A 26,671-nucleotide genomic window follows, 5' to 3' on the forward strand; every position below is an offset into this window, starting at 1 on the left:
TCAATTTTTGTAAACGAGCTAGTAACAGGTATTGTATAATATATCTTCGTATATGAACTGGGTACCGTAATAATACGAAATTTAATAAAAACTGGGCCCCACTCATTCCTGGAAGAAAGACAAAGAAGGCGTGTGCATTTTCTTTGAAATGCAGACAATTTTGGCAAATGCACAAACACGATTCACAAGACAGTTCCGTAACCTAAAATGCTTTCAATGAAAAAGTGGTAGTAAAGTGATTAAAAATATATTTTTCGGATACAGTATTATGAATTTGTCGTAGAATGATTTCTTTTAGTATTATTTATACACTGTCAAATTAGTAATAAGTGACTGATAAATTGAAAATATCAGTTTTTCCACTTGTTGCTAACAATTTTCTTTAATAACTTTTTAACACATACTATTACAAAGGTATTTTAATTTGTCCTTCTTCTGGAACAGTTTGAACTTTGAACTGCCTTCAAGTTTGTGCACCATGGTACCAACTGCTCCAATTTTATGCAGAACTCAATTATAAACATTGTGGTTAAGGTGATTTGAATCGGTGCATGTGTATCAAAAACGATATTTAGAAGACTACATCAAATAGCTAATAATAATGAAACATTTCAAATTATATTTCATATTTTTAAATTAACAATATTCGAAAACGACTTATAAGTTAAGTAAACTAATTAGCAATCAAGTGATATCGATATTTAAGACGTTCAGTAGAATACATAAATAAAAAAAAATAGTTACGTGATCGGCGTGATTGACGTTCGCTCCTTTGTCAATGAGCAACCGAATAACGTCGTGGTGTCCCCCGTTAGCAGCTAGAGTCAAAGGCGTCTCCTCTTCAGGTCCCAACACATCAATTTCAGCGCCATTCGCAAGAAGCAGAAGTACGGTATTATACTGTCCATACGCAGCAGCCCAGTGCAACGCCGTCAACCCATTGCAGTCACGAACATCCACCGACTTCTCATAATTAATATCATATTCATTAATCTCCCCTTGTCCCGCTTTCGTATGAAAATTTATATCAGCAGAACGCGGCACCGGCGTCTCAGCTTGAGTGTTTCCCCGCTGCAGATTAGTCAATACAGTACACAAACTTTGTCGATATGGCTGGAACGCGCTCTTACGGTTCGCGTCTTGGAGAGACCCGGGCGACCACTTTTTGGGACCGCTGGTTAAGTTGGGTGACAAACCAATCGGAGTTTCACATGTTGCACCGTTTGGTGAAATAATCGGTTTTATGTCAATTTCTTCGTTCGAGGAATCATCTTGTATATCGCGATTCATTGAAAAATGGCAAATTTCGCGATTCTGGGCGTTCGGATTCGGACTTTTGACGACCCGACCTCGTTCACGGCATCTCACTCACACTACTGTCCACGTGATCAGTCTGTCTCTGTTGTTGTCATCAAAACAATGATTTGTCAAGTGGATGCGATAAAATTTTGTTACTTTGACCAGTTAATTAGGGATCACGACAGGTTTTACACGTGTAAAGATGGACACTCTGGTCAAGTTAAATAGCCAAGCCGCTGGGAGAGATAAAATCGCCAGGTATAATAAATTTTAAGGTCCATTAAAGTTTCTAACCTCACTTTTCAGGTTACTTCAGTATTTGAGCAGGGTTTTATGGCATAGATTACAACACAGCAATAAAGATCGAGTGAATGCGTTCAAGAATTTAGAGTTTCAATTAAGCACATTTAGAAAGTGTGAGTCTAATGATATCAATTCGGCCCACGTTAGTGTTATTAAAATTTATTTTAGTGCTCAGATTTGGAAAATGTATCGACACCATATATTCCACTCTTCCATTACTGGATCATCCTGACGCAACAGTGAAACACACTCTTATCTTGAGCAAAATTGCCCTGTCATTGTTTTTATTGGGCGACCATCTGTTGTGGTTGGGCCGAGCGGATCTCTGCAGCATTAACACACAAAAATGGAGTCGAATGGCAAACAAGTATTGGTTGTACTCTATTACAATGAATTTAGTTAGGGACTTTTATGAAATATCGTGTGTTATTAGAGCACAAAAACAATCTATTGTACCTGATCATGGTATTCAAAGTATTAATGATCTTTGTAAGATTTTTACTCGCACCCTGGTGGTGCTTCAGAGTAATAGAAGTGTTATGATTGACACTGTTAAAAATGGGTGTGATTTTTTCATACCGTTGACCGCACTGGGGCATGTGAATCTATCATCTGGTACTATAGGGTGGCTGGGTGTTGTATCCTCTGTTGCTGGTCTTTTGGTTCTTATAGAACCGAAAATGAAATTGTCTCCAGCTTAATTATTATTTTTATATGTTGGGGTTGGGGGTTATATGGGAATATTTGGATTGACTTGTGATTATATTTTTATAAAACGGTCATTGGTTGTCAATGTTGGGAACAAATCAGGCTTTAATTAGTTTATAATTACTTCAACAATCATTTTACAGGATGTCTTACACAATTTGTTTTAATAAGGCAATAAGCGGATTTTTTTTTCTAAAGTGAGATTTTTAGTATCTATATCTATGTAATATAATAATTTTATATTGAAATGAAAAAAAAAATCAAATCGATTGTACCAATTGCGTCCATTTAATTATAATTAATTAATTAATTAAAAATTTCATCACATCCATTGTAGAGGAAAGTGTGCCTGTCAATTTTTTGGTGGTACTACTGCCCTCAATTTGACGTAAATCAAAATCAACATAACCTTTAACGCATCACTTTTTGACTAGATGTTGACATTGTTTGGAATTTCTGTAGTGGATTATTTAAATCATGTATTTTAAAATATTTGTTTTCGAAATACCTTATGGATTTAATATACACATATAAACACATACATGTACATTTAGACTTTTTCATAGATGATTTGGTGATGTTATCCTTGGTGATACTTTTGTTGTTTACGCATTACACAACGTTTTCTACCGAATAAATATTTAATTACCTAACGCAATGTCAAAAGTTTATCATTGAAATTAAATTTTATATAACGATAATTTTTCTCTCCATAACTCCTCCTTGTTGTTATTTGTACAAAAAGGTATAAACTGCCAAAGTATTGTTAAGTCTTTTATATTTATGTCCGAGTGTATTCAAATTTTAGTACATTTTAGCCCTTAATGTGTCTATTCATAAATATGAACGGTTTTAGAAGATTCTCGGTTGTGTGAATAAACGCATTTTTAACATAACACTAAAACTATTTACCTACTTTATGCCGTGTACGTCATTTGAAAATACGTGGTTTGAAAATTTTGAAAGTGTAAGTGATTCAAATAATAATAATATGGTGTTCCAGTTCAAAATTAAACTGGGAGTCAAGAAAAAGCCCGCGAAAAACAAAAATATTTTTACGCTATAGTCAACCAACTATACGACAAGCACTCATTCCAATCATAATGTCATCATACCATGAAATCTTTACGACGAAATTCAACCGGGCGCGCTACCCCTACCAGTGAGAGGGTTGACATAAAAGGGTGAAAGAACTGTGCGGATGATCAGCAGTTTTTAGTTGCCTTTACGTTGGAAATGGTATGTAAAATTTTGTTTGTTTGACCTTAATCAGAGAATAATTATTTCATAGTAACTTTGTTATTGAACAAATAATTACCACTTCGTTTAAATTAAACTAAATTAGTCACAAAGTCTCGACGAGAAACGCTAAATTAAAGCATCAATTCTTGAGTGCAAGAATTTTCGAAAGTTGTAAACATTTAAGTTGATCGTTAATAGTGAATTTATTCTTGTATTGTTCACAAATATTTGTGTTTTGTTTTGTAGTATGAATTTTGAGAACATGCTTTAATTTTGTTTTACATGTTGTTGTACATTTAGCCCATCACGATAAAGAATATAAGATTTAAACGTATCAGGATGAATGCACAGAAGAGATTAACGAATGACGAACTAAATTTAAAAGTTCCTTGTCATTTTATGTTGGTTTCTACTTTTCTACCCCAAATCATTAATCCATTAATACGTCACTATACCAGTATAATAACTTGGTTACTAACATCTTTTACAATTTCACAGTTTTTCCTTCTCTGAAGAAAAACTACATTTTTATCCTATTTACAATAAAATTTACCAAAAATTTTCCCACTATATTTGGATTTTGCGTGCCAATATATTCTGTCATTTTAAAACACTCCTGGCTAAATTTTGAATTTTTTTTTGGGTTACATGATTTCTGTGCTCACATATCCATTTTCGTCGAATTTTGAATTTTTTCAATAATCCGACTGATTTCCAAGAGACAATATTATCTTAATACGACATATATATCAAAATAGAATACCGATTACATACATAATACACATAAATACAATCAAAGTTAATCAGCATATAACGATAACAGTGTTTTTGTTTAAATTAGGGTTGCTAATCTTATGAAGATAAATGTCAAGGTCGTCGTACAAAGTGCTATTGTGTAATCTAAAACAGCTAAATTGTTGCTTTTGTTCTTTGTACTTTGTACTTTGTGTAATATTGGTAAAAAATATCGAAATTTAAAAGTTAATTATTTCCTGTAGATTAAAGTAAATTTTTTTTTTGTGGATATATTTAATCTCATTGACTTATTAGTGATGGTGTGATGTTCTAACCAAGAATTCTGTTTTTCGGACGCGGGGACTTTATCCAACAGTGCAAGAATACTAAAAAGTTTTTTCATAACTTTTGTACCACCATTCATTTATTTTCACATATTTCTAGTCGTTCTTTACTGCACTTCATACGTTTAAAGTGTTTATAAAACCTATAAAGTGATGGGTTTTGAGCAATAATATAATTTTAAAAAATATCAATAAACGCATACACATGCAATAAACATTATTTTAGTTAATGAATTTTACACAATATTATGAATAGTAAATCTTTTTTATGCATTGTCAGAGATAACATTATGTTACGAATTTTATTCCAAAACAACTGCTGTGTCATTCATTATTATAAATTAATAAGTGTAAATTGAATGTTGTAAAAATTATCTTATCAATACCTTCTTCCTATTTACTTGTGAATGACTCACGAATTTTGTCTCAAATTAGAAAAATTCTATTCTACCTATACACTCTTTTGTGTGCACTTTTTAACTGTACCTTTTTTATTGTACTTTTAAAATAATCAATGATGTTCCGTATTCATTTTTTTTTTTGGAAATTATGTACAAAGATTTACCATGGTAAAGGTCAAAAATAATCTTGACGTTATTTTTTAGTTGTCTGTTTTGTTTCGTAAAAATTAAATTGTCATTTGCTTGATTAATTGTGTACAAAAACATACGATTGAGTTTTTAAAAGTCATCTTTTGTATTTGTTATGTTAGGCTATTAGGTTATTCACTACACTCACTCAACATAAATCGTCTGCTGTCAGAAGTCACGTTAAGAATAACCTGATAAACTTGTGAAAGGTAGCATTTTCTAAATATAAATTTATCAAATTATGCAAACGCCAATATTTATCGCCTGAAAGCATTACGTTTATTTGTTAACATTTGCGTTAGTTGTTATTTGTTTGTATTCAACAATTAATATGTTTTCGATGTCTGTTGACATTAAATTAAAAAAGTGGATCTGTTAGTTTTAAAATAAGCTTTTTATACATTTTGTTGGTGTAATTGTGGTTTTTATGATAAAAGGGAAGGGATCATGGTTTCCGTACACTTCTCGTATACCAATCCGATAGCTTTAAAGTTACTGTTAACTAAAATTCTAGTTTTACGTTTCAGTAAGGAGATGATGATTTTGTGGTACCTTTGGATTTTAAATCCTAGGATTTATAGGCCATTACATGGCAGAGAAAGTTCAGTGTACAAAAATTGTTGGTATCTCCAGGTGATTTTTGGTCAAAATAAATTTTAATACAGCATTTTTAATAAAACTATGTATTTGTGATACGTTTTATATGCATGATATATTTTCTTGCCAATAATTACTTCTTATCTAATTTTTGTTTTGTTAAATATAAGTAGTTGTGACTGTATGGGAAGGGTGTTTATATAAATATAAGTTTGTTTTTATTTAAGCGCTATTTTTTCCCACAACCAATTAATAAATTAGGACCGAACTAGACCATAACATATCGACCTTAACTACGTCGCGTTCTCTGGATTCATATGTACGCCTAATTACATCATTAATTGCTATACCAAATGTGTTAACATGAAGAATTAAGTTCAGTTGTCTTACGAGTGCTTCTTAAAATACGCACAATGACAAAGAAGTTCGTTGATTGTTTTATGATAATGGGAACCGCGTTGTCTTTACGTAATCCCATTAAACTACCGGAGATGGGTCGCCCAGTTTTACGCGACGTTATCACTACCAGTGTAAATCTGTCGTTATCCGTTGAAACGCTTAAAATTATAAATCCTGAAAATCTGGTAAGTTCTTGTTATTAGCAACTTTTACTTGATTGTTGTTTCTTCGTGTACTACCAGGAGGTCGAATTAACGGCGTTATTAAACCAAGAATGGACCGACGCACGATTGGGTGCTAACGTAAAAACACGGAAAATGGCAGTCGCTGGACAAATTTGGAAACCGAAAATTATAAGTATTAATGGGGAAAATAAAATCTGTAATAACGAGGATGCGGTGTTTTGGAGGGGATTCGGTGACGAGGGAAACGTTCTTCTGAGTGAGAAAATAAGTGTAAGGACAACGTGTACTACAAATTACCGAAAATTCCCTTTTGATACCCAAATCTGCGATTTTAAATTTGGCACTTGTAAGAATGTGTTTTGATATGATTGTTAATTTTACGGTAAGTTCGTTTCAGATAGGTTTCCACAAGATGAAGTAACCGTTGTGTGGGATTCGGTTCCACTGCATATAACTACGAATATAAATTTTAACGAATTTAATGTGACTAATATTATTACCTTTATAGAAACTGACGTACGATGTTCTGGTAAGAAAGCAGATTTTTAGCTTACTCTAATAAATTGAATAGTAAAGAAAAAAATATGTTTTTAGGTAATTTCAGTACCGCTGTGGTCCAGTTCGTTTTTAAACGCCATTATCAGCATTATATTTATTGCCTCATGTTACCGCCGTTTTTATTAACTTTACTGAACTATACGCCATTTTGGTTTAACCTCAATAAACGAACCAATCGACTGTGTATAAACACGTCAGTTCTCTTTCTGTTAGTTTACTTCAATTATTGTTCGATATGTTCAATGCGTCCAACACCATATTTAAAAGCCCTCGACATATTTGTTTTAATTTGCACATCATTTTCCCTGACAACACTTTTGGAAACAATCTTTGTAGACTTTGTGTGCACATTGGAGGAATCCCACTTCCACCTAAAAAAAGTTGCATGTTCTAAAGAGTATCCGAAAAACATTTTGTGGCTTGAGTACGCCATGAAGTTATCATACCCCGTGTTTTGTATCTTTTTTTTAATTGTGTACGGGTGGTTGTATTTTTAAAATATGAAATAAACGTTTGACGATCACTGGTTGTTACTTTAGTCCTTTCCATATCGATAAAGCAGGCCGCGTAGCTGTCAGTGTCAAAGTGACATATGACATATGTGGGTTCAAATCTGTGCTTTTTTATGAATTAATACCAAAATATAAATAAATAAAAGCTGCAGATAATACACTTAATAGACGGCAGCCCAAGATGTTAACAGGATGCCTGTGAACGCTCTCAAGACATTTCATTGCATTACAAAGGTAATAAGTGCGTTTGTTGCAATTAGTAATCACGAATCTGGTCACATTTTTTCCATCTTTATAAACATTTACGTCAAATGAGTTGTTGGTTTTAATGTTAATATGGTGCATAATGTATGCACATTGTTAACATTGAAAAAACCTAACCTCAAACGTGTAGGTTAAGTTGTTGGTGTAAACTGTGTCACCACTTTAACCAAACTGTCTGGGCCAATTGTGGGCTGATTTCAGCTTTTGTGTTTCAGAATGAACTTATACCATAGTCTTGAATAGAAACCATGGCCGGAAACAATCCAGTCCAAGCCATACCAGAGGGGGTGAACCCCGAAAACAATCATGTTGGTGGAGGACCGTTGATCAACCCTAATAGAATAAGAAACAATAATAATCAAAATCCTCTATTTAATGTTAGGGATAGATTGTTCCATACGTTGTTTTTCAAAGCAGCGTTAGCATATGCAAGGACTTTTCCAAAGCCAATTAGGAGGATTTTTGAGTTTCTTATTTTAATTAAAGCTATAGCTGCTTTCTTTGTACTAGTGTATATACATATAGCATTTTCTAAAACACCAACCACTTGTTTACAACACGTAAAAGATACGTGGCCTCGGGATGGCATCTTGAGGGTTGAGATAGTCAGAAACGCAGGCAAGGATTACAATATTGAACAAAGCTATGCCAAAGAAGAGAAAATCAAACAGGAAAAAGTCGACGACATTTCTAGCGTGCTGGGGTTGCTGGCCAGGGACGGATTTGTAAATATTGAGCCTTCAGCAGTGGAGGATGCTGGAAGAGAGACTGAACCATTAGGCCCTGACTATCAAAGTAATTGTTCGCTGCTTTTTTTTTACTGTTACATAGATAAGAATCTTAGAAAGTTAATCTGCGTTAATTAAGTTGCCCAACAAAAGTGCATTTGCATGAATTTTGCTCATTGACTTGTGTGAACTTTGTTTTTGTGGTTATTTTTTGATTAGCATTTCTAACACTATTGTCTAACTTATAATTATCAATTAAGATTTACATGTATATAGTTTCGTTTAATTCATATTTTTTTGCAGATTATATTAGTGAGAATAAAAATGCGTCACATTCCACACGGAAGCCACTTATGCCAAACTCTCTCTTTAACGTGACGCACATTTCATCAACAATTTGGGACGGCTTTCAGCGCTTAACACAACTACCAGCATCTTCTTCAGAAGTAAAGTTACCACATGAAGAACCGACAAACACAGAAGATCACATAAGTTACGAAAACTCTTCTAAAGAATCTGAATCAGACGCACAAACTACCACTGATAATCTCGCTGATGCTAAAAGAGAAACTCAAAGCAAATCTTCAGGTTTGTATTGATTTTTGATGTAGCCCTGAGTTAATTAAAACCAACCCAAAAAATATTGATCAGGGTTTGGGTGTGTCCTTGTGTGATCACACTCAATTTTCTCACTTTTTATCATAATTGATTAAATGAGGTTTTTATTGTAGACTGGCCGGAAGATGAGTATATTGTTGAATATTCCCTTGAGTATGGGTTTTTGCGGTTGTCACCAATGGTTAGAGCCCGCTTAAAAATTCCAGTTCATATAGTAACTTTGGATCCTGGGAAAGATGAGTGTTTTGGAGATGCTTTTAGTCGGTTGGTTTTGGATGAGTTCTTGGGCTACGATGATTTACTTATGGCGTCCATTAAAACGTTAGCTGAGGAAGAAGATAATAAAGGTTATTTGAGGTAATAACATTTAAAATTTGGTGGCCAAGAAGGTCTAATTTTTTTTGTTATTAGAAATGTTGTTACTGGAGAGCATTATCGTTTTGTCAGCATGTGGATGGCGAGGACTTCTTACTTTGCGGCATTTTTCATCATGATTGTATTTGTAAGTATACTACCTTTAATTTATATGTTTGGTGGACACAGAGGATAAGATGTTAATATTTTTATAAGAAAACGTCGTTAATATTATCATCAATTTGGAGCAATCGTCACTTTTAGTTCGTAATTAAGACTGAATTCAACTATTTTGAATTTCCCGCGCTAACAAAATTCGGCATGTTGCTGACACGGACGGATGGTTTCTTCTTGTTTCTAGACTCTATAATTATATTCTCTTGTTCACTTTTTAAGTCTTGGTCGTTGTGAAAAAGTAACGGTTAAAAATAATCTTACATTTTAATCAAAGTTTTTTTAGTTTCAAGAAACAAAGTTTTGAAAGATTCCTTTTATAAGCAAAATCCATTAATTGGTGAAGTTCTGTGCCTTCTGCAAAACCCAAACGACAAAATAAAAGTTTGCATTGTGTAACGGAAGCAGAAATGACTTTTTTAATTTTAGCCGATAACGAGCAACTTTAATGTGTTTTATAATTGATTGTGATATCTCGGTTATTGCGCAACTGAACAAAAATCAATTGTTTTGTTTAAAAATCTTATTCAAAACATGCCAGAGCGTATAATTAATCACTTACAGGGACACTTCTATTCCAATATTTTCTCTAATATAAAAAGACAGAATGTAAACAATACAAATCCGGAAACTTTATTAGGTAGCTGAGGCTGGATTTATTATGCATCAATTTAAAAAATAGTTGACCAAGATGTAATTCCTTCATAATTTTAATTAGGAAGATTAAAAATATCGTATGATCCACAAAGTTTTTATTAAGCTTATCCTATTTGGCTGTACATTGTCGTGTACCGTGCGCTAATCATTGTCAATGCTGTTTACATTAAATACCGCGTGATCAGAACTGACTGACTCTGTTGGCAGCACTTTTTAAACAAAATTGTGAACTTTTCTTGCTTTTATGTTGGCATAACGAAAGTAATTATGTGACAGGTATGTCAATCGTGTCATGCGATAAATTTAGGATATGTTTTGGATACATTTTGCAAATTAAAAATGTCAACAATCTGTCAACCGGAAATTATAGAAAACATCGTGATATCAATTTCAACTAAAAATACAGAATTGCCAACATACTCAGTCATTTTTGATCACGCGGTATATATGTAATATATATTTGTACTATGTACGTTAACTTAGATTCCAGGATGGAATTAGTGGTGCGATTGTATTTGACAAGCTTATTCCACTTTTCATAAATGTATATTCTAAAAAATGGCGTTCGACGTGATATTTAGTTACATATAATATCAGAATATCAGTGACAATCAATAATGTGCTGTTCAAAAAAAAAAAAAATTAAAAAAAATTGATTATTAAAAAAGTTGCTTCCGCTATTTCTTGAAAATGATAGGAAAACCACACACTAATAGTCGTCCTAATAGCAATCAAACTCGACAACGCAATTTTGATTTTTCATTTGGAATTATGGATATTTATGCCTGGATTTGTCCACTCTGTACGTTTTGTTTGCACAATTGCGATCATGGAAAACTGGACCCTTAGATGTTTTGCTTGACAAATCAAATAATTTTGACAAACTCACTGTCCCCTTTTTTCAGACCAGGAGCGTATCCTCAAATTGCTGTTATATTAAAAAATTGGTCGAAAGTTATTTCGACAGGACTTCCCTAGCTCCCAAAGTGCAGTGCCACAAATCCCGCTTCTTCAAAAAGTTAAAAAATTTGATTTTGCGAATTTGTATTCAATGAAACAAATAAAAGAGTATGCTATTTTGTAAAATTTATTATAAACATTTTTGAGATGTCATGATACTGAGTTTTACCATCTACGCGATATTTTAATATACATATTACATACAATCGGTCCGGTAGTTTTGGAGATTATCTGTTAATAAACATCTGAACAGACGGTACATAGACTGAGCCATGAGACCTAATTTTTCATAGTCTATGGGTCATGAAATGTTGAGAAAACATAAAAATAGCGATTCACCCCCCAATAGACTCCATTACAATACTTTCTTCGCTTACGCTCAGGAAGTAAAAATAAAATTCGCAAAATTAAATTTTATAATTTTTCGAATATTTTGTATTTTATAGAATGTGTATTTCCACAACACCGAAAATACACAATATATTTGTCGACGCGTTTCGCCAACTACGTTGGCATCATCTATGCATGTTTTCAATAACTTCACAACGTCAAGATTTCAAAGTATTCAGTTTTGCAATTCTTGATTTAATGAATAAGATAAATTGACTCAGTCACTAATTTTTTCAGACACCCCGTATAAGAAAATCTAAAAAATATTAATGCAAAGATAAATCACAAGTATAGACTCATCATTTTTTGCACATTTAAGATAAGATTTTTTCAGCAAAATTTTGGGGTGGCGTCATCAATTTTTAGGGGGGATGAGCAAATACATTTTTATCAAAAATTTACCATGCTTATGATAACTTTAAAACACTTCCAAGATTTAAAAGCATTCGGATTTGTAGTTCCTGATTCAATCAATTAAATAAATTCACGCTTTCATTATTTGTTTTGAGTTACCCTGTATATGCAAATCCAAAAAAGTATGAGTGGAAAGATAAAGCACAAGTACAGACTCATCATATTTTGTGCATTTTAGATAGGATTTATTCGGCAAACTTGTGAGCTGACGTCATAAATTTTTTGGAGGGGATAAGTAAATATATTTTGACTAAAAATTTATCGTGCTTATCATAACTGTAAACTATATCCCCTAGAAAACACATAGTATCGTCACCGTGGAGCAAACCTGGCGGAAACTTAACAAAAACAAAAATTATAAACACCATTTGACAGACCGCGAAATTTAAAATGGTTTTATGTTGGATTTAAAATTTGTAGTTTATATACAAAATATGGAGTTTTAATTTGAATAAAATATAAAATTTAATCAATAAAATCTTATTTAATAATTATTAGTTATATTAATTGACAATTAATTGACTTCAAACAAAAAGACCACGCCAAGGCCACGTGACAACAACGGTTTACGCACTGTCAACTCTCTGCTGACACAATTTGGTTCCAAACCAGGGCAATTTTTTGCGTTACCAACTGCATTTGCTCCACTCGTACAACAATGGATGACGATACTATGTATTTCTAGGGGCTATACTGTAAACCATCTGCAAGATTTCAAAGCATTAGGTTTTGTAGATTCCAAATTAAAATGCAAAATGTTGTTTCATAGTTTTGATTTTTTTTTTCAAAAATCTGGACATTTCAGGTAAAAACTCAAGTCGGAGTCATAAACTACATGTGTAGGACTATGTTGTTTTATACAATTTGAAACCCATTTACTATGTACAATTTTGAAGTGACGTCATCACATTATTGGTGGGGATGATCAATCAAATTTTGGTTGGGGTTTTACCATTTACATGATATTCCTAATATAAATACAAAATTTCACAACAATCGGTCCGGTACTTTCGGAGATTATCTGTCTAATAAAAATCTTGGACGGCAGACAGACGAACAGACAGACGGAAACGGGAGACCTATTTTTCGTCCTCTAGAGGTCATGAAAGGTCAAGAAAACGTAAAAGTAGGGAGTCGGCCGACGAACTCGATTACAATACTTCCTTTGCTTACGCTCGGGAAGCAAAAACCAACTAAATCTCTTTGTTATGTCAAATTGGTCTAGTTTTCGATGGTTGCAACCGTACATTATGCAATTTTATGATTGATAATGCTCTTCTTGTGATGGGACGAAGATGACTAACCGGGCAAATTTATGGCTTGAGTATGTACTATTCCATGGTCTTCGCTGCTTAGAGTTCAACTTCTGTTATTTGTTAGTAAAATGTAAACTAGCTAGGGATTTTCCAAAGTACGTTAAAAATTGTCGGTATTAACTTAAATTAAAATGTTAAATTATACACCTTTATCAAAAGAACTCGGTGGAATTTTATGGAGTACTGTAGCGAACAAAGCGTACAAAGCGTTTCATTTCACTCGGCCTATTAAAGTTACATTAAATCTATTCGGTAACATCTATAGGGATAACTATGATAAAAAAAAGAACGTAACATTTCCGATTTCATTGGAAATGAAGATGACTAGTCATTAGAGGAACTGTGCTTTTTATTAACAACTTTCATTTTTTCAATTCGCATGTTTCAAATGAATTTTTCCATTACAAAATTTTGTGATGACGTCATCAACATTATATGAATTGAGACAGGTGGAGTGTATTCCCAAATTTTCTGTAAAACTGAGTCGCCCATTCTTCATTTAATCGCTAAAACAAATTGCCTTGTTATTCACTAATCCTTATAATTTAAACTAGAGATATGTATGGACTGCTAAAGTACAGGTAAAAAAGTTGGATATATCGCAGATCAAATCGCGGTTCCTTCAGATGCAAAGCTAACGCGCTTGCCTCACGTTTTGTATGATTGGTATTATGTCTTTAAAGACCAGCTTTATTACTGTAGGGATTGAATAATAAAAATTATATAATGTTACGTTGATCGGTTAATAAAATCGGCGTTGGTAAAACTCAACAATTTATTTCTTAGTAACTCAACCTTACACGACTAATTACACATCGATTATGTACAAAATAATTCCGACTCAACTGGAATGGATTTGACTAGACTTCTTCCATTGGTTGGGCTACTCTCATTCCTACCGACGGTGGTTCCCATTTAAACAATCGCACGGTCCTTCTCGAAGGTCTCTGTCACCGCTTCTAGGCTTGTTCTCGAACACTCGTCGCAACATCCGCTTCCAGGCTCTTCTTTGGTCGCCGTCACCGACAATGAGTCATCAAAGCCGCATATATCCATAGACGTCGCACCGGGGCGGCGTATGGGTTTATTTCGTAACATTGCCCCCTCCTTAGTTCTGATCGTCGCGATCAGAAAAGTCAACGGCGCTGCTGTTGTACTTCATGAGGCGGCCTAAGTGAACTATCTTCGTTTTCGTCTTCGGTCCGTGTCGAATCTTGTAAACGACGTCGTTGATCCTTGGGCAATGACCATTCCTTCTTCGGGGGTTATGAAGCCATACCAAACCTCCTGCCTGGAATCCTTCTGAGTTACCCTTCAGGTTGTAACGTGTTTTCATTCTGTCACTCGCTAGCCGGATCTTGTGGCACGCCGTTTCGTAAATGCTCGGCAGCTTCTCCTGTAAGCCATCGTAGTAACCTTCGACCGTATTCGTATCTCTTCGGTCATTGGAAGGGGACCCGCTACTTCTGCTGTCATTCTTCCAAAAGGCGAGCCGACGTTGTGTGATTGCATCGGCGCTCTAGCCTTAATTTTCGGTCGTTTGGTCACCGCACAGGTCGTACACTTCTTGCACCAGTTCTCGACGTCTTCTCGATAACGCACCCAAGAAAATCTTTCCCTTGTTATAGAGAGTGTCTTGTTTATTCTAGAATGAGCACCAGACCTCCGTTGTGCATTTTTCGAAGTACTTCCTTGGTTCTAATGGCCGGAACCACTAACTGCATAGTGACATGCCTTCCATCCGGACTTTTCCAAGCTCGCTTAAGCAATCCGTTCTCGACATGCAAGGAGTCCTATTGAGCCTATACTGCCTTGAAAAAAAGTGACTTGTCTAATATTTCTGACCAGCCAGGTCGTTCTATCCCATCTTCTTTCCATCTGAGGAGCGACCCAATATCCTCGTCTTCCTCCTGGTCCTTTCTATACCGAGCTGTAGTCCATTGATCACCTTCTACGACTGCTTTCTTCCTGCGGTTGAACCGTGCTTTGGGCTGCTCAACCTCATCGCAGTGTTTGTAGTTCTGATAAGCTATCAATCTTGCAGGCTTAGCTTTAATACAACGCTGATTCAGCTTGAACTCTCCATTTCCAAGACGTAGGACTTCCCTCACTGGATCAATTGTCAATCTAAGGTGGCTAATCAAATTCATTCCCAAGATGAAGTCATCTTCCATGCTAGCCACGAGAACCCGATCTCTTATTCTCAGCTGACCAATACAGATTTCTACCGATGTTTCGCCCATGATTGGCGTCGACTCTCCAGTTACGGTTTTCAATCTGATCGTTTCGGGAATAGGTTCTACATCTTCAGCTCTCACGAGTCCTTTACGTACAATTGATACCTCAGCGCCAGTATTGATGATGATTGCTGCTGGATTTTCATAAATCTTTCCCGGTATAGTTGCACCACTACCTCTGATAAAACTTCTTATTTTCACTTCGCTGGCGGCCTTATTCTCACCACCGAACCCATTCCCCAGAGTACTGGCTCCTTTTACATCTCGGTCAGATGTCTGTTTTGTGCTTTTTCTTGAAACTGGTAATCGAGCACGACAATCACGTTTGTGATGTTCCTGGCGCCCATACCTATAGCATTCCATGCTTTGCTTAGGAGATTCATCATTCTTCCGTCTTCGAAAAAGGCTATCTCTTTGCTGCAACAATTTTTCTAGCAGCTTCTCTATCTTGTTGTTTTCTTCTTTCTCTCGTACTGCTACGCTGACTTTGTAGCATGTTCTTGTGGTCCTGAAAGCAGCTTCCACTTCCAGAGCGCGTATGAGAGCATCAGCTGATGTCTAACATCTAAATACTTTTAACATCTTCTTAACTTCAACGTCGCGAATGCCATTTACAAAGGTTTCTGTCGCAAGCCTCTCTTGAATAGTCGGTGGTGCTTCGGAATATGCTAGACGTACGATTTTTTGACATTTGCTTTAAATTCTTGTAGATTCTCCAACTTTCGGTGTTCTTGTCTTTAATTTGGCGGCAAAAACTTGCTTTAAATGTTCATTCCTAAATAGAAGTTCCAGAGCAGAAGTTAGGGCACTATTTCTATTTTCTTCAAACAGAGTTTGGAGTATTTCCAGCGCTGCGCCAAGCAAAGCTATCACCAAAGCTGTAGCTTTTCGTTCTTCTTCCCAGAAATTTGCCGTCGCTGCTACTTCGAACTGCTTCTTGTACGATGACCAAGCCGCGTGACCATTATAGGTGGATGGTTGAATTGTTCTGGGGCCGGCACCTTATTATAGGAACCAGATGTTGCTGCATTTTTAATTATTTTTTCAAATTTCTTCATTTTACTCTCCATTCGATCTTCCATGGTTTTCATTCGATCTTCCATTTTGTTCTCCATTCGACCTTCTATACATTCCACTGATTTTTCTAACTCACTCTTCAACTGATGCTTGATGGAGATCATATTTCGTCCGACAATATTTTCCATATTTTCCAAATTTGTTGTTACGTCCTTCATTTTTTCCTTGATTTCTTCTATTTCATTTTTGTTTGCTTCCACTTCCTTTTGGAATTTTCAGTTAGGCTAGTGATTATGTAATTTTTGTGTCCATCGTTTCCATTTTCTCCTTCATTTTTTTCATTCTTGCGTCTATGTTTTCGTTCATTTTGTCCAATCTTGAGCCCATTTTTTCGCCCATTTCTTTGTTGCGTCCATTTTTTCTATTTTCGCGTCCATTTTCTCATCCATTTTCGCAAACATAGCCATGATCTTTTCTTCTATTTTCTTCACAGCTTGAGCTATCGTCTCGACAGGCATAAATTCTTCAGAATTTTTATCCAATCTGCCCGGAAGTCGTCGTAAAACCAGTTATTAATCTCAAATCTCACTTCCGACATCAGTATTACGTTGGTCGGTGAATAAAATCGGCGTGGGTAAAACTCAACAATTTATTTCGTAGTAACTCAAACTTATACGACTAATTACACATCGAATATGTATAAAATAATTCCGACTCAACTGGAATGGATTTGACTAGACTTCTCCCATTGTCTGCTTTACTCTAACTCCTCCCGACGGTGGTTTCCATTTAAAGAGCCGCGCGGGCCTTCTCGAAGGTCTCCGTCACCGCTTCTAGGCTTGTTCTCGAAAACCCATTGCAACATCCGCTGTCAGGCTCTTCTCCGGCCGCCGTCACCGACAATGAGTCATCAAAGCCGCACATATTAGAACCCATAGGCGTCGCACCGGGGTGGCGTATGGGTTTATTTCGTAACAATAACAATAAACAAAATCTAGGCAAATTCATGAATCACAGGAGGTGCAGAAGTGTTATTTTATAACATTTGTATCGCATGTACTAACAAAATTTTGAGACATTGTCATCAAATTGTTGGTGGGAATGATTAGACAAATTTTGGTTAAAGTTTTGCCTACGATATTCTTAACACTTGTCAAATTTGACAACAATCGATCTTTTAATTTCGGAGATTATCTTTCTAGTAAAAATGGATACAGATGACAGACAAATGGAAACGCGAGACCAACTTTTTCATACTCTAGAGGTCACGAAACGTGGGGAAAGCACGAAAGTACTCATTCGCCAGATGGACCTTATTACAATACTTCCTCAGCTTACGCTCAGGACGTAGAAAAGTAAATGTTGCTTAGAATCTTATAACATGACATGATTTGACCTGCAGTTAAATAATAAAGTAGCCATATTTTAAATACATAGCGGGGTCGTCGTAAAACAAAATTTTCGAATGGAATTTTGTTGCAATCTGACATAACCTACTTGAGTGATTTTTTAATTTCTTGACAGTAACATTGATTTGATGATTGTAGAACGTTGACTAACGCTTTTCCTTAAAATACATCTAAAATTTCACAATAATCAGTCCGATTATTTCGTCTACAGATTGTTTATCTAATAATATTGTTAATCAATTATAGACAGGCGGAAATGGAGACCGATTTTTCTATATACTAGGAGCTATGAAAAAATATGAAATTAGTCATTCGCCAAGTAGACGCTAGGGAAGTAAAAATGTTGTACGGTACCCAACTGTCAATAATATAAACAGTCACAATGTTTTGTGTGTGTAGTAAAAATATGTAGTTCTTGAGTTATGTCATAATAAAATCATTTCTCAATAGAAGCCAATTATTTCAATGCAAAATTCATTATACCGAATTTTATTTCTCGAGTGCAAGTTAGGGAAGTATTGTAATAGGGTCCATGCGGCGAAAGTCTAATTTCATGTTTTCTCGACGTTTGGCGACTTCTAGGGTATGAAAAATAGGTCTCCCGTCTTGACTGTCTGCCTACAGTTTCTGAGCGATTAGATACATTTCCTAAATTACTTGATTGATTGTTCTGGAATGCTACGTGTATTTTTAGATGGTAAGATCCTAATCAAAATTTGTCTGGCCATTTACACCAACAATTTGATCACATCATTAGCATAGTAAATGCTATTAAAATTTTACAAAATAATATATTTCTGTACTTGTGGTTTATGAATGTTCAATAAAAATTGTGTAGCGACATTTTCCAATTTAAATTTGAAACTTTAAAACCGAATGCTCTGAAATCTTGCAAACGTTTTAAAGTTGTCCTAAGTATGGTAAATCGTGAATCCAAACTAATCTGTTTCTTCCATTTTCATTACGTCATCACAAAATTTATTTTTTTTATCCATCGTCATTGCGGTTTATCAATGTTTTCATATTTTTTTTAGAATTTTTATATAGGGTGACTCAAAAAATCTAATAGAGTAATTTATTTTACAGATCAAATTCTTGGTCAAGAGTTGATGACGTCGTTAAAAAATTTTATTATGAAAAAATTATTCAAAGCACACGCATAGCATGCATCGTTACCTGCAGTTTAATTAACAATGTACACATATCTTTGTTTTAACTTGTAGGGGTTATCATAAAAAATATATATAATTTGCAAATTAAAATTTTATACAAATTTAGGTACATATATGATAAACTGGATTTGATTGTAGCTCGGGGCGAGGGAAGGCCTAATTAACCTTACGCCAATTTTTTATTTTTGGAAATAATTATTTTGTATTTTTAAGAATACAAGATTGTAGGAAACATAATTATACCCCAGGCACTCGATTATAAATCTGTAAAGTAGTAGAAAATTTTACTTACATGCAATGCTGTCACATGCAATAACAACATATTTCTACAGTTATTTCGTGTGTTATTTTTTGGGCGTCATGCATATACAATTTGTCCTTCCCGTTACTCTAAGCGTATGAAGTTTTAGAAGGACTAAGCACAAGTATTTAGTCACTTGTCCGCCATCTTGAATTGGTTTTTCACTTTTTTGAAATTATAAAATATATCATTCTGTTTCAAAGGTTAGATTTATTACCAAAAATTAGTCTTGTAGCTTCCTTGTTTGATATATAAATGACATTTGTTATCGAATTAACACCTTAACCCATGTCTTCTAGACTTTTTCCAACCCCTTTTGCACCATTAACACCCAAATCATCTATTGACGAACGCCCTAAAATACGTTTTCCCTTGGCCGAATTCCTCTTCCCCCCGACAACAAGGCCTACCCGTCCGCCCCTCGTGATTAGACAAACATCTGCCGGCCTTGCCAACAGCCAAGAAATACGAATATTTTTTCCTATCCCCGATTCCTATTGTGTCGGGCGTCGTAATTTGGGTGCAAAATGGTTGTCGGCCTCCGGAACGCGCTTTTTCCAAGAACAAAGGTCGTCATTTTCGCTTCCGATTTTCGAGCCATCATTTTCAATGGATTGATGCATCGGCGGCGGCGGCAGAGGCAGAGGCACGCCGTATTAACGATTCCTCGTGTGTAGAATTTCATATAAATTACTTTAACGAGTCGTATAATTTGGAAGGGGGCGGTCCGCCTTGCCGTCCCCACGTGTCCCGGCGTAGGCGGTGCAGGACAACGCAACAGCGGCGGCAACACTTGTAACGAGCGACGCGACGCGACTTCCAGCGTCATACGATAGGTGACATAATTACGTGATAGTAGGCCACTGGGAGCCTGTTAACCCCCGGCTTCTGTCCCGCTGATTTATATTCTGCGAAATATGATCGGTCTGATTAACACCCGAGAAGGAATCACCATCAGGCGTCGAAGATGGGGTTTCTTTCTCACTCCGTCGCGACGGCGACGACGTCATGACGACGACGGTGTTTGTGCTCAAAGACAAGGACTTAGTTATTTAGAATAATAATAGTGGTTGCCCTGATTTATGGGATGGGGTGGTTTTAAATAAATGTTTGCTATTTTAATGAGGGACTAGTCGTTGCTAAAAGGGATACATATGCCGATAATAACTATAAGTCATTTCAATTTTTTAATTGAACAGAATCAATTAGATCTATTAATTATTGTAAACGGTTTTTTTGAATATTTACTGCTATAATAAGTGGTCCATCATAATACTTTGGTACAAGAAATTCCGCTATATGCATCTGGATAAACACTATTCAGCTTTGTAAAGTTGTAACTCCTTTGTTTCATATTATTTTTAATGTCTTTTATTAAAAAAAAAATACTACTTAAATGGATGGAAAATGTAAAGGACATAAAAAGATATAAAAAGAAGTTTTTCAAACACTAACATCTTATACTGTTTCTATGGTTCATAAGAACTCGTATGTTAACTTTGATTTAAAATAACGTTGTTCTCTTATTAAAGTACGTTGTCAATGGCAACGTATCTTATAGCTTCTTAAAATACGATTTCGCATATTTCAAGTTTTTTATTTCGAATCTTTATATAATTATCACCAAAGTTAAAAGTACAATTATTAAAATAAACATTTTGAGCTGTGTTCTTGCTAGTACTAGAGCTAGAACTGCAACTGCCACACGCTTCACTGTAACTTAGGTTCGTAGGTTTGTCCATAACGATTTCATTGTCAGCTAATTCATTGGGTGCCAGCTTTTCATCTCCAAAAACTTTTTGAGCAATTTTCGCTCTTTCTCCAAAAGATTCTTGTATGTAAGATTGGTCGATTCCCACCCGCCATGCCTCTTCAACGAAGTAATGTCTCCGCCTGCATTGAATATAAAGTTACTTTGAAGAATAAAGGTAATCATTATAATACCTGCGTTAACCAGGAGAGTTGCCGAACTGCGGCGAAAAGAATGACCTGTGTATTTAGCTGGATTTTCCAGTTTGAGGAAAGTTGCAATTTTTCTGGGAATTTTTCCAAAGGTGTTAATTCCTACATTTTGGCGAGTACATTTACCTTTATAATAGTGTAAAAAAACCTCAATGGTGAATTTATGGGTCGTAAAGCAACATAACGTCGATACAAATCAATGGTATTAACACCAAAGCCTTCATTAACTACACTGAATCTTCTTTCTTTGTGGGTTTTACTGTCAGGTATAACAATATTCAGAACGTTACCACAATCTTGTATATCGTCAAATCTCATAGCACACAATTCGGCGTTTCTGCAAGCTCCGGCAATTCCAAAGATTAAAGCAACCTACACGATTTCATATGTATAAAAAATACTTCTTATTAAGTAATTCTTACCTTCTCGAATAAATATTCTCCGTCATCAGCTTCTTGCAAGAAAGTTTTGATTTCTTCTCGTGTCAGAACGTTGGATTTTTTGCCACGATAACCAACATTTAATTTTTTTATATACGAAATAACAGCACCAAATTTTTCAATATCTATGTTTTCTTTTGCCTTTAGAGTGGCCTCTAACATTGAATATTCTGGCCATAAAGAACAAGGTGACAACTTTTGCGGCTGTAATTGTTAAATAATTTAGTTTTATGAATTTTACTAAATATGTACTCACTCCATGTTCAAAAAAGCCAAGATAACATCTTCGGTTACTTCCTTGATGCGGTTTTTATTTTTCCAGTCTTGGAACGAAACATATACTTTCTCGTATGCATTTTTTGACTTTAAGGATAACAAATTGCTTTGCAATTCTTTTCCCTTTTTCGCAATTTCTTCTGGAACGTTTTCGCACATTTTGACGATGAAAATTGTTTTTTTCAAAATTTGTTTACTTGTCATAGCTACAATACACAGCAATCTTACTATGATACTATGCAGCTTCACAAATGATTTGTCAAAATTTGTAGTAATGAATTGATCAAAAAGGAGTTGATGAATTACTGTTAGTGTTTGAAAAAATCTTGAAGCCAACACGTGTTTTATAGTTTAAAAATCTCGCTCTATAAAATCCTCGCTCCCTTCGGTCGCTCGGATTTTAACTGCGATCTTAATTTTTAAACTGTCTATAAAACACTAGTTGTCTTAATAGCTAAAAAAGAGTTTCCCGTTCAACAAATTTATTGTCAAATAGAAAATACATTTCCAAATGTGACAATATCCCAAGTATACACAAAATGTAGTTATTGCTAGATTCTAAAATAAACACATCCTGTACATGTTTTCCACGATGCTGGGACAATTTCCAGTATCAAGCGAATTTTTATAAAAAAAAGACTTAAAGGCCAAGCTAAACTAGAGCTACGTGTACTTAAGGAAATAAGTATTAAGGAATTCCAGTTGGACCTGAATGCAGACTTGTTTTAACATTATTTAATTTGTCTAATACAAGTTCAGGAATTAAGACGATTTTGCTTAAATTTATACTATTCATAAAAGGAATAAGATCAGCTATATTGCGGTCATTATCATAATTTCGATAAACAGATTTGAAAAAAGTTGCGAACAAATTACAAATTTCATCACATCTTAATGAAGAATGATAATAGAAGTCAATGTAATTTAGGGCACAGAACCGCTAGTGACTTAACGATGAATTTGGAGATTGAATTGTATTCAGTTGTATCTAATAGTCTTAAATAGTCGGAAAATCACAAATTATTTTATCAGTTTCACAACAACTTATACGGTTTACATGATTGGGATAAAACTGAAGGTTAGGTACATTATAATCAATGATCATCGAAGTACTTAAAATTAGTTATCATCAGTGATCGGATCCGCGGAATTGATCCATAGGCGTACCGTGGTACAAATCACCGGATATCAAGGTCGAGCGTTTACATGAATAGTAATTGAACATTTGAGATTTTTCACTTAGAAGCGATTTCTTTTAGGTGTCAAAAAGTTTTTCAATGTAAAAAAGAAGCGTTTTACATCGCAAATCGTGCCAGGGCATAATTAAAATATTTAGCTTTGGTACCGGCGTTCATTCCTTCATAAAATTTATATGAAACGTTTAAATCAGGATTTCTATTGAGTACAGAATATACCTTTGTTATCAAGTTCCGCTGGAGTAATTTTCAGTCGATTAACCGTAACTTTTATTTTTCTTAAAGCTTCGTCCAACTTCACTTTCTATAAGTAAACTATCATTTTTCATGGATAAAATTCAAATCGTTTTGTATCTTAGGTTTTACATCAATTTGCTTGCACTCTGTGCTGCTGCGAGCATCATCATTTAATAAAAACACAAAATGTCTTAAATTGTTCAAGTATTTGAAATAAAAATACACGCTTTTAATCGTGCGTCCCATCGCCTTATCATGGTGGAAGAGCTATTCCGGAAAGAGTTTAAAAGCAGAAATTAGGTCATCGACGTCCGTAAAGTGGTCTCGAACAAATTCAGGGATACCGTGCAGTGCATATGCAACACATGTGACATGCAATATATTGGCGTATAACCTTTAACAGTATATATAGACATAATATCATTGATATAATATTGAACTTTTCTCATAATTAAATACTTTAAATTAAATAATTTGCATACATATTGTAAACATATTGAATTGTATTTTCGGTTTGTTCTTATTCATTGCGTTCTTCTGAATCATATAAAGGCAACATCAAAAAGAGACTGTTCGGAATCTTTTTTGACCTCCCCTATGCATTTACTAAACGTTACAAGAAAAATTGCCGCCCTCCATGCCAAATTCGACTTTGTTTTCGTTGAAACCGTATATCCTATAGCCGCGAATTGCATGATTTCGCGCTTAATATTTCCGGTTACATTTACTTCAAGAAGGAACATGCCTTGACGACTTTCTTCTGTTCAATTAGGGTTTTTTCTTTGAATTAGTAGTCTCTGTAAATTAGTTTAGAAATAAAGAATTATTGTTACCAAAACAAACACCTTCAAAGTTTTTTGTTTGTACTAAAATGTTGAACATTAACCTACATCAACTACATTTTAAACAAAACTTCTTCATCTTTACAAATGAAGGTGATACTTCTTCCATAAAAGTCAGACTCTGTTGAGTTTTTATGGCTTAGTGCCCAACATATTGTTTGGCAACTATTAAGGCTTCCAATCTCTAAATTTCTTTAATATGAAAAGGTCGCCTACATTTTTCATCATCTTAGTGGCAGAGGACCACCTAAAACAATGACCCATATAACTTTCCGGGTGTTACAATGTAGAAGACGCTGCAGTTTTTCTTGGAACGCCTCCAACGCTTACAAATTGCCCGAGTGTCTTAACTATTTTTATAATCCAAAAAAACTCGTTCGCTTTGTATGCCAAAGTATCGTAATGGTGCATATTTTCTAAACAAATCACAATCATTGAAGTATCATTAGTTTTCACAAGTTTTCTGTATGAATTATTTTTCGTATCTTCTAGTGTTGGCATTGCAAAGTTTCCATATCCGTAATATTATCTAGGACTTTGGTAACAAGCTCTTCACGGTGATAAGAACCATAAACCTCAAGTAACAAAATAACTCTTTTTTTTACCCAAAGTCGATATCTGGTGCCTTTCAAAACAACTTGTTATTTATCCCCCGTCAAAACTGCAGCCTTGTAGTGTTCAAAATTTCTCCCGATTAAGGTAAATATTTTTCCGTATATAGAAAGAAAACATTTGGAAACATTTTCGTTTAATTTTAATCACGACTTCAATATAGACATTTTGGTGCACAAACTTTTTGGCGCAAACTTAGTTGACAATCCCGACACATACCTACTCCAACAAAATATTTTCGTTACCTTTTCGCTGTTCCCTCATAAAGAAAAATCTTGATACTCTTGTTCATGTCTAGAAGTGATTTTTCCAGGTTGATAAGATTTACGTTCTTTACCTGGATCTTCAAAAACTTTGATCAAAGTATAACTTCCCATCTTCCATCACGAAAATGCGAGAAAACATTTGTTTGTAAACAGTAATTCTGGTTTATGGCACAACACTCCAATTCATTTAGGAATCGTTATTCAAATTGTCGTATATCCTAAATCCAAAACTGGATTCTTTTTGTGGAAAATGTGAGAACTAGTGAACAGCATATTAATACATAGATCAACTTTTGACATGAAAGTTATTAGTGATAATTTGTGAGATGTCGAGCAAACAAAATCAGTCATTCCGATTAAGTACTTCCTTAGCTTACGCTCGGGAAATAAAAAAAGTACATAACGTTGTTTACACCGATCTTGACCGTAAAAAATGTGTAAACGTCAATTTTGTAGTTGACGTTTCAAAAAATGGATCAGTAGCTGGTATTCGAGAGAAATCTTCCATAAATAATCCGGAGGTCTGCATTCAATTTTTTCCGTCTCACCGTAGATTTTATGTCTGCTATGAATGGTTAATCCTCGTGATGGTGGGTCACGTGCCGTTGTCACTCGGATATGACGTGTGTCGCTTCCGGTTCGGTGGTCTCTTCTCTATTCCGCTCCTTCTGGACCGGAAGTGTATCCCTTTTATGGATGCTGTTCCGTTCGCTAGTGACAATCGACCGAAGCTTTATAGAACACCGGTGTTCCAAATTTTTTTTATTTTTAATTGTTAAAAGTTTATTGCACATTATTGGAGCCTCTGGAAAATTCCAGGTATATAAAATAGGCATCACATTGTGTATATATTTACGGCATTTTTGAAACTCTTTATAAACGTTTTATTTCTGAAAGTTGGTAAGTTCGGTGTGAGGTTGAATTCGTAAGAGTTATTATATATATGGTTACTGCGATCTAGTATGGTTTTGGTGTTTTTGGGAGTACCGACAAGTTCTTTTAAGTGTTTTGTGCGTGAAAATGCATGTATGGGTATATAGGTGTTTTAGAAGTTTTCGTGTTTTGAAGTATTTCGTAGTAAATTTTATGTCTTTTGTATACTCACAATCACAATGCTATTTTTGTATCCTGCAAAATTTTATGAAAAGCTTATAAATGGTTGGATGTTGCCCTAATATGGCAAATATGTTTAAGAAAATATTTAAAATTGTCAGCTCTCTTAACAATGTTCAAAATTTGAAAACCGCATTTTGAGAAGGAGGTTGTCGAGTTGCATTTAAAATATTGTTCTTGACACAGATCTTGGTATTTTAGCGTAAGAACCAATTTTGTTACACAGTTTTAAGCACTAGGCGTT

The 26,671-nt window shown here is 34.7% G+C and overlaps 4 protein-coding genes across 5 annotated transcripts in view; 3 read left to right on the forward strand and 1 right to left on the reverse strand.

Moving 5' to 3' along the window:
• The window catches only part of LOC135144833 (DNA-binding protein RFXANK-like), a 33,331-nt gene extending 31,951 nt beyond the window's left edge, over window positions 1-1,380 (reverse strand). The window contains exon 1 of the mRNA XM_064076938.1: window positions 745-1,380. Within this exon, the coding sequence (XP_063933008.1) occupies window positions 745-1,290 (546 nt within the window). The 5' untranslated portion in view covers window positions 1,291-1,380. The remainder of the gene's footprint in view (window positions 1-744) is intronic.
• Window positions 1,381-1,403: 23 nt separating this feature from the next.
• LOC135144834 (peroxisomal membrane protein 11B) lies at window positions 1,404-6,039 on the forward strand. Its single transcript, XM_064076939.1, has 3 exons — window positions 1,404-1,557; window positions 1,606-1,715; window positions 1,771-6,039. Exons 1-3 carry the CDS (start codon window positions 1,502-1,504, stop codon window positions 2,301-2,303), a joined length of 699 nt encoding a protein of 232 aa, XP_063933009.1. The 5' UTR covers window positions 1,404-1,501; the 3' UTR covers window positions 2,304-6,039.
• Window positions 6,040-6,143: 104 nt separating this feature from the next.
• On the forward strand, window positions 6,144-7,534 carry LOC135144617 (serotonin-gated chloride channel mod-1-like). 2 transcript variants are annotated; one of them, XR_010283202.1, is made up of 4 exons: window positions 6,144-6,402; window positions 6,460-6,748; window positions 6,804-6,931; window positions 6,997-7,461. XR_010283202.1 is itself a non-coding variant. In XM_064076648.1 (4 exons), exons 1-4 carry the CDS (start codon window positions 6,232-6,234, stop codon window positions 7,455-7,457), a joined length of 1,053 nt encoding a protein of 350 aa, XP_063932718.1. In that variant the 5' UTR covers window positions 6,144-6,231; the 3' UTR covers window positions 7,458-7,534. The 2 variants fall into 2 exon arrangements, 1 of the variants encoding a protein (XP_063932718.1); XM_064076648.1 differs by having other exon boundaries at window positions 6,800-6,931; window positions 6,997-7,534.
• A 54-nt stretch (window positions 7,535-7,588) lies between these two features.
• Window positions 7,589-26,671, forward strand: part of LOC135144615 (membralin) — a 158,129-nt gene continuing 139,046 nt past the window's right edge. Inside the window, exons 1-5 of the mRNA XM_064076643.1 lie at window positions 7,589-7,706; window positions 7,952-8,531; window positions 8,768-9,052; window positions 9,196-9,439; window positions 9,494-9,584. Coding sequence (XP_063932713.1) covers window positions 7,985-8,531; window positions 8,768-9,052; window positions 9,196-9,439; window positions 9,494-9,584 — 1,167 coding nt within the window. The 5' untranslated portion in view covers window positions 7,589-7,706; window positions 7,952-7,984. The remainder of the gene's footprint in view (window positions 7,707-7,951; window positions 8,532-8,767; window positions 9,053-9,195; window positions 9,440-9,493; window positions 9,585-26,671) is intronic.

This window comes from Zophobas morio, unplaced genomic scaffold, assembly GCF_036711695.1.
Source record: "Zophobas morio isolate AGI-343-1 ecotype UQ-CSIRO unplaced genomic scaffold, CSIRO_AGI_Zmor_V1 ptg000108l, whole genome shotgun sequence".
Taxonomy (NCBI): Eukaryota; Metazoa; Arthropoda; class Insecta; order Coleoptera; family Tenebrionidae; genus Zophobas; species Zophobas morio.